The sequence below is a fragment of the Anguilla rostrata genome, chromosome 3 (genome assembly GCF_018555375.3).
Source record: "Anguilla rostrata isolate EN2019 chromosome 3, ASM1855537v3, whole genome shotgun sequence".
Lineage (NCBI taxonomy): Eukaryota > Metazoa > Chordata > Actinopteri > Anguilliformes > Anguillidae > Anguilla > Anguilla rostrata.
Window position 1 is genome coordinate 57,561,782 of NC_057935.1, and position 13,411 is coordinate 57,575,192.

The 13,411-nt window shown below is 48.4% G+C and overlaps 1 protein-coding gene across 2 annotated transcripts; it reads right to left on the minus strand.

The window, feature by feature from the left end:
- Positions 1-1,644: 1,644 nt before the first annotated feature.
- LOC135251291 (E3 ubiquitin-protein ligase RNF126-like) lies at positions 1,645-9,553 on the minus strand. 2 transcript variants are annotated; one of them, XR_010329111.1, is made up of 10 exons: positions 9,398-9,553; positions 8,158-8,216; positions 7,628-7,691; positions 7,086-7,315; positions 6,643-6,711; positions 6,076-6,145; positions 5,004-5,097; positions 3,947-4,062; positions 2,544-3,575; positions 1,645-2,378 (listed from the first exon to the last, which is right to left on the minus strand). XR_010329111.1 is itself a non-coding variant. In XM_064328601.1 (9 exons), exons 1-9 carry the CDS (start codon positions 9,470-9,472, stop codon positions 3,408-3,410), a joined length of 945 nt encoding a protein of 314 aa, XP_064184671.1. In that variant the 5' UTR covers positions 9,473-9,553; the 3' UTR covers positions 2,285-3,407. The 2 variants fall into 2 exon arrangements, 1 of the variants encoding a protein (XP_064184671.1); XM_064328601.1 differs by having other exon boundaries at positions 2,285-3,575.
- Positions 9,554-13,411: the final 3,858 nt, after the last annotated feature.

The following is a 13,411-nucleotide window of genomic DNA, read 5'->3' on the forward strand; positions in this document are numbered from 1 at the left end:
CGCTCCGCACGCGCACTCTTCTCAGTGAACCCGCACAAGGGCGTTGCGTGACGTGACGTCCCTGGGGGAACACCAATGAACCGTATAACATCTACAGTACATTTCATTATAGTTTCTTATTCATATGCATTTCATATAGTTAATTAAAGTTAACGACCGACTGACAAAAGTGTCCGCACCAGTAACACGTGAACAGCCAGGGATGAATGTAAACAACTAGCAAAAAACCAAAAGGTCAGTTTGCACAGAAGTGCTTGGTGTGGCCAGCGACACTATTGCAAAGGTGTAAATGAAAGGGCCAATTTCAGTGCCATAATTAACATTTGCACGAAGTCACATGAGGAGATGCAAAAAATAAATAAATAAATGAAATGAAATACAAATGAAAATCAAGGAAATCGTGTATTTGCATATACAAGTATTTGTCGGTCTTTCTTTCAAAACAGGACATCGTGCACATATCTCTTGAGGGGTTGACATCTTCCACATCCGTGTATTAAACTAAATGTAAGACAAAACATTTCCTCTTCGACCCTTCGTTCCCTGTATTGTACATTCTGCTCTGGCACCTACATACCATATTCTGTCCAGATAGCAAACTGAAAGGAGACAGGAGCCAAGTTTCACTAAAGAAAGGGGACACTTTTTTTGTTGTTGTTGTTGCTGAGGTATTTTTAAAAGTATGTGCATGCGTGCACTTATTCGCACAGAATAGGATTTCTGTCCGCAAGCAACCGGGGTCATTGTACGCACTGGAGCCATTTGTTTGCGTGTAAAGACGTCTGTTGAGGCGGATCATGATTCGTTCTTTCTGGGCCTAGTCCACAGGCATGCCAGGTGCCAAGGACCGAACGCTGAAAAACACAGCTCGCCGCGTTTCCCCAGAAGGCGCCATACGGACTTAATTGCACAAACAAAAGTTCTGAGCCCGCCGTCGCGCTGCTTCTGGAATCCTTCCACTGGGCTCCTTTCCAAAACCCCCGAATGGCAGCGAGCTAAATACCGGGGAAGGGCGACTTGCTTCTCGAGAGACGGCACAGAGAATGCAGCCTGCTAACGTGTCCACCTGGATGTTCAAATAATAATAATCAAACAATAATATCACCTTTAAATCTTGCCGGTACTTCATTGGCTAGAAATAACTGTACGAAAAGAGTGTCGTACCTTATTGAACCTATGCTTTGTAGTTGTCCAACGACCATTATACGCACTTTTGTACGTCGCTTTGGATAAACGCCTGCTAAATAAATGTAATGTAATTTCATTGCATGAGTGCGGCGGTCTCATGTTGCACATGTCCCAGGACATAGTTCCAACTGCAAATAAGATTAAATGTCATAAAAATAAATATATATATATATATATATATATATATATATATATAATCAGGTACACATATACAACCTCTGGAGGCATAACACTGTGCATGTAATTTTGCAGTTACCTGACCCAGTGATCGACAGGCACCCATTTAACAATCAACCCATTATTACCCACTTTTGCCTCAGGTCTGAAAACAGAGCGAACACCGTCACCAACAATGCTATGTGATCTTTCAGTAAGACTGCCCTCTAGTGGCCATCTGTATGAATCGCAGATTTTCTGAAGGCGCTCACACATCCGCAAAAGAAATCCGAAGGGGGATTTATGTTATGAAACTACTTTATAATGTATGCAGCCTTGAAAACTGCAATGGCACGAAAAATCATTCATAATACAGGCAGACATGGACCACCAGTGGCAAACACCTGTGAGCAGACGTGCTGGGATTGACAGTAAGAACAGTTTCATTCTCCGAATACATCGCCTGCCCCCACCCCCCAACCCCCCCCCCCCAAGATCTGTGCTTCTGACACTTAGTCTACCACTTCACTACCATCCACAATCCACATTCATATCTTACATTGTTTTATTATCATTCTTACAAAAACATGTCATTAACTTAAAATAAGTTAATAAAATAAAATAAAATAAAAAATAAAAACTCAAATTCACTGAATATGCATGGAGGAAAACAAAAAAACAAAACGGTGAGAACCTGACTGTCATATTCGTGGCGATGAAACATTTGAGGAACGGCTCCCCTGCGTGGATAAGACTTCCTGTGCGATAAAGCGCGTTCAGGAAACGCATCGAACGCGCAGAGAAACGCTGGAGAATTCAGCCTCGGCTCTGCGCCCCCCCCAGGGGCCGTTCGGAAAGGAGGCGACCGCCAGCACTCAGAGTCTGAGACACAGAACGAGGGATCGGTCCAGTTCACACGCTCTTACTTTTCTTTCACATCTTCTCTTCTTCTTTTTTTTTTTTTTGCCGAACTGCATTTAAAAGCTTTGCCTAGTCCAGCGGGCTTCAGTCCTGGTCCTGGGGGGCCGCAGGGTCTGCTGGTTTTTTGTTGTTACTCAGCACTTAATCGAACCCTTAATGCAGTTGATTACACACTTTACTCACACCCCCCCCCCCCCGCCCCCTGGATTCTTGGGTCGGATTTGGTTGCTGATATTAAACAAAAATAAAAACCAGCAGACCGTGCGGCCCCCCAGGACTGGGAATGAAGGTCACTGGCGCAGCATTATGTTTACTGTACCTTTAAGAACAGCAAACATATGCTGTTGTGTAAATGAATAAAAAGATTGTGATGCCGAACTCACCCCCACCCCAGCCCCCCTCACCCCACCCCATTTTGCAAGGATATTCTTTGATCCTTTGGCTGTACTGATGAACAGCAACTGAAAAAACATCAACACGTAGACTATGTACAAATATGCTTCCCCTTCGCAAACAGCTGTGTTGCTAATGGAGAGTTAAAAATTAAAAAGGAAAAGAAAAATGTGTGTGTGTGTGTGTGCAAATCGAGTGCCCCTCCCCAGTCCCTGAACAAACACACACACACACACACACACACACAGAACTACTCCCTCAGTGCAGGGCAGGGCTGGTTCAGTGTTGTTTGCGGTATCTATGCGGCCTTATTTCATTAGTCCCTCCCATGTCAGACGCAGCCAATCCCATGTCCTGATTGGCTGGTTCTGTCTGAAGTTCCTCAGCCCGCCCCCCCCCTTCCCCCCTGTCCCCAATCTCCCCTAGCTAGCATCAGCCCATGGGTAGGCGGTCAGAGGTCAAATTCCAAGCATATGTAGAAATGGTCACTAGCTGCTTTTGGAAGGGGGGGGGGGTGGTTTAAAGGGTAAGGGGGGGGTGCAGGGAATCCGCCTGGTCTACGTCACACCAGCCCCCGGCTCGCGCGTTTGGGCCGGGGCCCTGGAAGTGCACACTGAGGCGCGAGGAGGCGGTGCTGTGGAATGGGGCGGAGCCGTGACAGGGGGCGGGGCTATGGCAGGGGCGGGGCCCTAACAGGGGGCGGTGCCGTGGTGCAGAGGAAGGAGCCGGAATGGGGGGGGGGCAAGTCATTACGAGTTTTTGGCGGTGTTCTCATTGCTGGGTGAGCTGGCGGGAGAGGAGGAGGAGGAGGAGGAAGAGGACGAAGGGGCGGTGAAGCTCATCCCCGAGAGGCCCGGGGGGTCGGTGGCCGTGTTCAGGCCGCTCAGGCTCTTCCTGCACACCGGACACGTGTCGTGCTGAAACACAGAGGGGGGGGGGGGGCGGGGAGAAGGTCCGGCGTGAGGCAGAGGCAGGCTGACACGCCCTCTGTCCATCAGCAAGTTCACGGGCCAGTCGAAAATGGTGCTGGATATCAACAATTCCTAAAGGTCCCCTTAAAGATTCTGGAAGCAGGGTTGCCAGGCTGGGCGATGACCCCGCAGATATGGTGAATTTATTCTTTAAATAAAAAAAGTATGGGAGTCAATGGAAGATGGAGCTTTTTTTTAAAAACAGGTGTTCAGGAGGTAGGAACATTTTGGGGAATCCCTTTAAGGGCAGTACAGAAGAAATGTTTTGCAGAGATGCAGTGTGGTAGAAGGGGGGGGGGAGAAGGGGGCAGGCCTACCTGTTCCAGCCAGGGCACTATGCAGTCGTTATGGAACAGGTGATTACAGGGCAGCTGCCTGACGCTCTCTCCCACACCGTAGTCTTCCTTACACACAGGGCACTCCAGGGCAGAGCCTACCAGAACAGCACATCCACCATTACACCACTCACATCCTCAAAGAGCTCCCATTACCCAAAACAGCACATCCACCATTACACCACTCACATCCTCAAACAAGAGCTCCCATTACCCAAAACAGCACATCCACCATTACACCACTCACATCCTCAAAGAGCTACCATTACCCAAAACAGCACATCCACCATTACACCACTCACATCCTCAAAGAGCTCCCATTACCCAGAACAGCACATCCACCATTACACCACTCACATCCTCAAACAAGAGCTCCCATTACCCAAAACAGCACATCCACCATTACACTTCACCATTACATCTCCCCAAAGAACAGCAAGCATTGCCCAAAACAACACAGCACATCCACCATTACACCACTCACATCCTCAAAGACGAGCTCCCATTACCCAAAACAGCACATCCACCATTACACCACTCACATCCTCAAAGAGCTCCCATTACCCAGAACAGCACATCCACCATTACACCATACATCCTAAACAAGCACTGCCCATACCCAAAACAGCACATCCACCATTACACTTCACCATTACATCTCCCCAAAGAACAGCAAGAATTGCCCAAAACAACACAGCACATCCACCATTACACCACTCACATCCTCAAAGAAGAGCTCCCATTACCCAAAACAGCACATTCATCATTACACCACACAACTCCTCAAAGAAGAGCGAGCATGCATTACCCAAAACAGACAGAATACAGAGTACAGAAAAAAAACTGATCTGTTTTTAAAACTGAAAGCACTGACCTGACACACCTGAAAAATAAACATGTACTGGTTATGTTATAATGAAAAAAATCTTGTTGATATACAAGCCCTTTCCCTTGTAAGATGATTACACTCTCAGAGTATTCTCAGGGGAGTGAAAAGGGATGGGCGGACGTGTTTTTCGGGGGGTGGGGTCATACTGACCTACGTGCTCTTCTGTGATCTGCACTGTGGGGAGGCTTTTGATCTTCTCCTTGTCTGCAGGTGGGGGTCCGGTGTTCTCAAACTGATTCAACAACTGAGCGGGACGGACAGAGAAAATGATTTTACATCACAACAAGAACCTGCAAGATTTACAACAGCAAGCTCCTTCGATTCTGAGATTTGAAACACTAAGGCTCAGGAGGAAGATTTATAAATGTTCCCAAAGGTGAAATTCCCTCCCACACAACAACATTCCAAAAATAAAGGCATTATAAATGAAAATGAGGTACGCCCTATCTGGGAGGTCCCCTAATGAAATGATCCCAGAACCAGAGAAGTAGGCTCTCAGCAAATGAAATGAGAAAACCTGCAGACAGGAGGGCAGGGTAGTATTATATAATTATACTACATGCATAATTCATGCACAGCGCAGGAAACCTATTGCTGAAAAGCAGCAGGTTCGAGTGCCAGGTAGGACACTGTTATTGTACCCTTGAGTACGGTACACCACACGCCGACACACACGCTACCACACACTGCCACACACTGCCACACACACTGCCACACACACTGCCACACGCTGCCACACACTGCCACACACTGCCACACACAACCACACACACTGCCACACGCTACCACACACTGCCACACACGCTGCCACACGCTGACACACGGTGCCACACACTACCACACACACTGCCACACGCTACCACACTGCCACACACGCTGCCACACACGCTGCCACACGCTGCCACACACTACCACACGCTGCCACACACACTGCCACACACTACCACACACGCTGCCACACACTACCACACACGCTACCACACACTGCCACACACTGCCACACACACTGCCACACACGCTACCACATGCTACCACACACTGCCACACACGCTGCCACACACACTACCACACACTGCCACACACGCTGCCACACGTTGCCACACGTTGCCACACACTGCCACACACACTACCACACACTGCTACACGCTGCCAGTTCACTCTGTCAGCGGGCAGCAGGCGAACGCCAGGCCAGGTCTAAAGCAGGCGGGCGCTGCAGGCCTACCTGCGTAATAATGGCGTCCAGCCCGTTGGCCCCCCAGGCGTAGTCCATGGGGTTCGAGTGCAGCATTCCCCTTCCACGAGAGAACGATGTCAGCACCGAAATTATCCAATCATCAAGCTCCATCAATCGCTAAACTTAAGCTGGCAGCCGAAAACTCACTCAAGATTACTTCTGCATCACCATTGGTCACGTTACACGCTTTCTGTTCATTGTTTTTTAATCCACTTGCTAAATTTTGTCCATTTTTTATTTAACGTGCTGCATTTTGGTCTCCACTGTGAAGCATTCTAAGCTGCTCGTTTCCCCGAATGAGAGCTGCTCTACAAATAAATCAGATCATTATTCATTATTCAGGATGATCCTGCCAACACAAACCCTCCCCCCAGCCCAGCAAAAATACGACCAAATACGGACACAGTGGTGGAGGGGGGAGGGGGGAGGGGTGGCGGGGCTGTAGGACAGACCCCAGAGCGCGTTAACCCAAACTCCGCCCCCCAGCAGGCGAGCGTGCGCGTGGTTTTAACGGCGCTCCTCCGGGCACGAGGCACGCCTTGGCGGGTTCCTCACCAGGGCCCGACGCCGATGTTGGCCATGGCCGTGGGCGCGATGATGCCGTTCACCAGCTGCTGGATGATTCTGAGGAAGAGGAGGGGAGAGCTGGGTCACACTCCCCTACTGGGCCAAGAAAGAGACGATGTGGCAGAGAATACAGACAGACAGACATACAGACAGATAAATGGTGAGTCACACACACATACAGACAGATAAATGGTGAGTCACACACACAGACAGACAGATAAATAGTGAGACAGGCAGACAGACTTATATGGATCAATGGACAGACAGACAGACAGACAGACAGACAGACTGAGCAGCGGCCGTGTGGTTTGAGCGCAGGCCCACGTATGAAGTTAAGCGCTGTTGCACAATGCCGACCGCTCGTTTCCCTGGCAACGGTCAAAACCGCGTCAGCGCTGTGGGGATGGGGGGGGGGTTGGGTCTCCACTCACCCCTCCAGCGTGGGCACGCCATCGTGCCGCCCGGCCGGCCGCCGGGGGGCGTGGCGGCCCCGTGGTTGCCTAGCGCCGTAGCGTTGGCGGTACGCCTGCTCCCGCTCCCGCCGGGCCTCCGCCTCGCGGTTGTCCTCCGGCTGCACGCCGAAGTCGAAGCCCTCGTCGAACACGCCCAGAGCGAACTGGCCGTACCCGGGGGGGAACGCGAAGAGGTGCTGCTCCAAGCTCTGCAGGACGGGACGCACGCACACATGTACACGCACACGCACGCACGTACACATGTACACGCACACGCACACGCACGCACGTACACATGTACACGCACACGCATGCACCAGGCATACACGCACGCACATGCATAGGCACACACAAGCACACGCATACACACACACGCACATGCAGGCACACGCACGCACACGCATGTACACACACACACACACAGTCAACCATTTATGAAAATCATGACCAGTCTTCTAAATTCTAGGGTGACCATTATCAACACCCCCACCGCCCCCACCCCGCCCCCCTCATTCGCAAACCTCAAATGGCTGCCGGCTCTGACTGCTGCTCGTGGAGGGGGTGGGTGTGGCTTCATTTTCAGCGCTGGAGTCGAACAGGGAATGAACAGTCAGACATCAGATCCCAGCACCCCCCCCCCTAAATGTGGCCAAATTCACAGGGAATAATCACCCCCATGCTTCACCCCCAAACTGGGTCAAATTCACAGGGAATAATCACCCCCCCCCTTCACCCCCAAACTCAGCTAAATTCACAGGGAATAATCACACCCCCCCTTCACCCCAAACTCAGCTAATTCACAGGGAATAATCACACCCCCCCCCTTCACCCCCAAATTGGGCCAAATTCACAGGGGCTCCTGGAGACCCAACACATCAGATGTCAAGTCCAGAGGTTAAAGACGAGACAGGTCCACTCAGCTGCTCACTGTGTTCCCCGCCATCCTGACACAGACGCCGTGGTCTTTCATCTGGGAATGCAGTATGAACCGGGCAGTGTGACAACGCTGTACACAAGCAGCAAGACCCCAGGACCGCAGGACGTCACATACCTTCTGCTCTCCAGAAGCTCCTCTATGAATCCAGACTGGCAGCGGGGACAGGTGTAATCCTGCACAGGAGAGGCACACCTGTGTTATTTACCTGCCTTATAGACACACTACAGTCTTCACACCACATATTATGCAATTACACACAGGCACATCATTATGTACAAAACTACCATGCTGAGAAATAGCCAGACACTGAGGTCATTACAAAAAACATAGCTTTCGTGTGTAAAAATGTATCAATTACAGAGTCAGGCTGAGATTTTACCTATTTATTTGTTTGATTTAACTGTTTTTAAGCCAACATACTTGAACGGTTACATATATCGCACATACCGCAGTGCTACAGTGTTTGCTAAGAAGCTGTCCATTAACAGCTGACAGCAGGCGTTACCTGGCAACTGTTTTCATCGACAATGTTGTTCAAGGCGTTGCGGTGTCATGCCAATATGTGACATTTTTCCATTTTACGCAATTTAGTAACAAATATACACGCACTTTTTCGTTAGAGGACACAATATATTAGCATTGACGTGACTGCTTGTTTACGAGTTAAATAGCCAGCGTTAGCTAGCTATAAGGGATAGCTAGCTGGCCCAACACTAGCGAGTTACTCGGTTCAGAAGATAGCAGACTAGCTAGTCTACAATGAGGGACTACAATTATTCTTGAGATGTTCTACCAGTACATCTAGCATGCCATTTAGCTTGCTAGTTAGACAATACTCCTGACTAGGAAATTAACAGCCACCAGCCAAATGCTAAATTGTATCTGTTGCTGGTAAATTTGTCTACTCTATAAGCAACGGCAGGTAACCGCCCATCATTTGGCGACCCCTTTCTATTCTAAACATTTAGTTGTCTGGTAAAACAGAGCCGGTATAATTTGGGATGCATCAGCCACTGTGGCCAGTGAACGAAAAAAAAATAGATTTCTGCCCTGCTACTCGTTCACGAAAGTCACTCGCGAAAACAACATTTCTGGAGAGAAGTACCGCTGCATTAGGAAGCACTTCGACTAGGCAACGAACGGAACGAGCTAGCTAGCTAACTAAGCAATAGACTCTGGTGTTACTATCTACGAACAAGCTAGCTAGCTAGACAGACAGACAACATCAGCTACACAACCAGGCTATGGACAGCATCAAGACCAAAACTAGACCCATGGGCGAATTACCCACTCATTGTTATATTATAGACAATAATTGCTGCTTCATCATTCCTTCCTTGACCACATTACCAACCGGGAGTAGAGGGCTAATCTCTGCAGAACATCGGTGACAGAAAAACCGGCTGAGTCGTGGGGGAGCTTCCGCCATCTTCTGATTCAATTGCGAGACACACAAAGTTTGTACGGGCTAGGGGAGGGGACAAAACTAATCCACACAGTGGAATATACGAAATGCTAAAGATCTTAGGAAAGCGTCTACTTGCTGTTATTTGTGTTTTATTACATTTTGACGTTAAAACTCCGGCATCGTAGATTGATTGTGATTTTTCAGTTATGCGCTACCGTTGATCAGTTAGCATTTTTTGTTAAACAGTGACAATAATACAATACAACCACTTAGATGACCAAAGCGATTACAGTCCAGAATTATTTTTAACCCCCCTTCACCACGTTAACATACACAGTAATCCTTCACATTCGGCACCATGTAATTTTACTTGGTCTCAAAGAGCAGATTTTGGTAAATCCGATTCTGAAAGTAATGTAGATTTGGAGCTTTAATACATGCCCGTGTGCAGTTTTGTGTACTTCCACGAGGTCTCAGCGTCCAAGTGTTACTGTCTGGAAGGAATAAGAGCCTAAGAGTCCTACAGTCAAACATTACGACATATTGCTTTCATCATTAGCGAAATGGCGTTACGGGCTGATCGAATCTAACTCAAACCCACAGATAGACCACAGCTCAAACCGCATGATTGCTCCTTGAAGTACCTGCAGCCACCAGGAGATGGTGCCATTTCAAGATTATTGACATTGTACAGTGTCCTGTTATTGGCCAATCAGGACATTTTTTTTTATCAACGAAGACATATTTTATTGTTTGCTTAGTTGATGAACCTGGATCAGTCTACGTGACCCGCTATTTGCTGTGTGACTGCAGCAAACGGTAACACTGGAAAAAATCTATGGTCAGAATTTTTAATTTTTTTTTCAAAACACCGTCAAAGTCATGGAGAATATATGAAGCAATTACTCATTATTTATTGGTTATCCCATAAAGTAACAGGATTTATACATTTTGACCCTTCATCGAATGTTTTTTTACTGGCAACATTGCTGCTGTTTTGTTACAGCATTTTTTTTTTTTTTTTTGCAGTGCAGCTGAGATTCAATCCTGTATCCTAGATGTTATCCTTGACCTCCACGCCACAGTGGTTTCCAAAACCTGCCCACTGCCCTGAGCGAAACCCACTGAGGTCTGAGCAACACAAGCGCATAGTAAACTGCCTTACGATGAACAGACAGCATACCTATTTCACCCACCGTTGCTCACTTTTTTTCACGGCGGGGGGGGGGGGGGGGCAGGAAGGTAAACCCAGTTCAAAGACCTTTTAATAGCACAAGTACATTGCAATCATAATGTACCACAACAACACACATCCGCAATCAAAGGAATTACGACTGTGCACACACAAAAAATTATGAAACAGAATCAGGCTCTGCAATTATACACACACACACACACACACACACACACACACACATTACATAACATTTATTTGGCAGACGCTTTTATCCAAAGCAACGTACAATAATAAGTGCACACTGAAGAATAGGAAAACTATACCAAACACACAAAAGGTCTGATTATGGCCACAAACAACATGCAATAAAGTGGTACAGGTGGTACATGTGTAAAAATAAAGTGCTACAGGAACAAAGAGGAAGGATATAAGTGATAAAAATGACCTTAGATGAGGAGTGCCCTGCAGAGTGGTGATAGTTAGTCCAGGTACAGCCTGAAGAAATGAGTCTTCAGGCCACGGTGGAAGATGGGCAACGACTGAGTGGTTCGTAGAGGAACAGGGAGTTCATTCCAACACTGGGGAGCTAGGGTGGAGAAGTGCCGTGGTAGGCATGAGCGCGAACCATTCACACACGCACACACACACACACACACACTCATGCGAGACAATGGCACCTAGCACAGAAATAGCTCTGGCAAACCCTAAATAAAGTGTGTCTCCCGCCAAGCTGAGGAACCTGGTTCTGACATCATCAGTGGAGTTTGATGGGGCTAAATGCATCGGCCAAATAACCCTTAATGAGCAGCAAAGATGCAGGATCTCTCCCACTTCAGGGACGCAGTAGCCTCACGCTACGTCACACTGTGGATGACTCATCTAAACCGCACAGCTGCCAAACACCACAGAAGGAGAAAAACTCCTGAAGCGCGAGAGAGGCTCGCTCTCTTTCTTTTGGCTCATCCGCTTTTTGTACGTTTCAACGAGCCTGATCAGATTTGTTTTTTTAGATTTGTGTGTTTAGGAATCAAATATCCTGCAGTATGTTGAAATAAGCGATATTATCGCGATCAGAAAAGCCGTTCAGCGCAGATGGGGAAGCACACAAACGACTGCACATGATCGTAGACAAAAAATACATCTCAGTGGGAAATATTTAGGCGTTGTTTTCATCCTAACAGGTCCACATCTTTACAGTGTACGACAGCGCGTTCCGTGTGTGTGAGGGTAGCGGGGAGGTCATGTTGGGATCTACCCCCCTTCTGGGCGGAGCTGTGAGCTGGCAGAATTGCGCCCCCCCCCCCCCCACCCCCCCGGAGTCTCATTTATCAGTGACAGCGCAGCCTGAGCCAAGCCCCTGATGAGCTGGTAGGACTGCAACCCCCCGCCCCCCCCCCCCCCCAGTGACAGCGCAGCCTGAGCCAGCCCCTGATGAGCTGGTAGGACGCCAGCCGCATGTGACAGTGACACGCTGCCTGGCCAGTCCCCGGATTACGCTGTAGACTGTAACCCCCCATTCTCCAGCTGAGCAGAAACCTTCAGTGGACAGGCAGGGCGTGAGCATGGCCTGAGTGAGCTGGTGACTGTAGGTCAGTGACAGCGCAGCTGAGCCAGGTGATGTAGTGTGAGGATGTGACCACCGTCCGGTGACCCCAGTGAAGGAGTGAGCCAGGTGAATGAGTGGGGTGAGGAGTGCTGTAATAGGACCCGTGGCGTTGTGTGGGAGTACGTGGTAAATATGAGTTAGTGAGAATGCGTTCGGTAAGGAGCAGGCAAGCTGCGGGCTGTGTGAGAGCATGAGTGAGTGAGCGAGTGAGTTAGTGAGTGAGTGAGCGAATGAGTGAGTGAGTTAGTGAGTGAGTCAGTGAATGAGTGAGTGAGTGAGTGAGTGAGTGGATGAGTGAGCGAGTGAGTTAGTGAATGAGTGAGTGAGTGAGCGAATGAGTTAGTGAATGAGTGAGTGAGTGAGTCAGTCAGTCAGTCAGAACCTTTATTTAATTCTCGGAGGTACAATTGAGGGCCAGGTCGAGATTACAAAAACAATTAAGACACAATAAGTATAATAAAAGATCACAGAATATAGCAACAGTAACCAACATAGTGTATAATAAAATAACTAGAATAAAATAAAATATAATAAAAAAATAAATAAAATCAAATAACTAAGAGTGAGTGAGTGAGTGGGTGAGCAAGCGAGTGAGTGAGTTAGTGAATGAGTGTTAGTGTGAGTGAGTGAGTGAGTGAGGCGTAGATGAGTGATGAGTGATGAGTGAGCTGAGAGTGGTGAGGAGGAGGTAGTGAGGGAGCTGATGCGACATTTGTGAGTTTGAGGCACAGGGTGAGGAGGGATAATTTGTTTAGTTGAGGTCTTAACGGGTGATGGTCACCACAGTGAGTTTGAGCAAGAAGAGAGGAGGAGTGCATTTAATTATTTAGTCAGCCAGTATTAAAGTCTGGCACACGAGGGGTGAGAGTGAGAGAGAGAGGAAGAGAGAGAGAGAGAGGAGAAGAGAATGAGAGAGAGAGATAGGGAGGGAGAGAGCGAGAGAGAGAGAAAGAGAGAGACAGAGAGGGGGGGAGAGAGAGAGAGAGAGAGCGAGAGAGAGAGCTGTTCTGTTGCTCTTAACTTGTTCTTGTGGATGAGGTGCTAAAATTAGGTGCTGATATAACGTTTGGCTGGAGGTTAGCGGTTTAAGGAGCCGCAGCAAGGGACACGAAGCTCGTTGAAACAGCCCAGCGCTGTCGCCTCCAGCTGCACGCCAGGCCGGGTCATCGTGTGTGCT

What these genes read in the sequence shown, in the direction of transcription:
- LOC135251291 (XM_064328601.1), bottom strand. Translation starts at nt 9,472, where the DNA reads ATGGCGGAAGCTCCCCCACGACTCAGCCGGTTTTTCTGTCACCGATGT. An exon ending in GAGCTTCTGGAGAGCAGAAG is followed by an intron (nt 7,692 to 8,157) that starts GTATGTGACGTC and finishes GTTCGACTCCAG; the next exon opens with CGCTGAAAATGAAGCCACAC. An exon ending in GGCGTGCCCACGCTGGAGGG is followed by an intron (nt 6,712 to 7,085) that starts GTGAGTGGAGAC and finishes CCTCTTCCTCAG; the next exon opens with AATCATCCAGCAGCTGGTGA.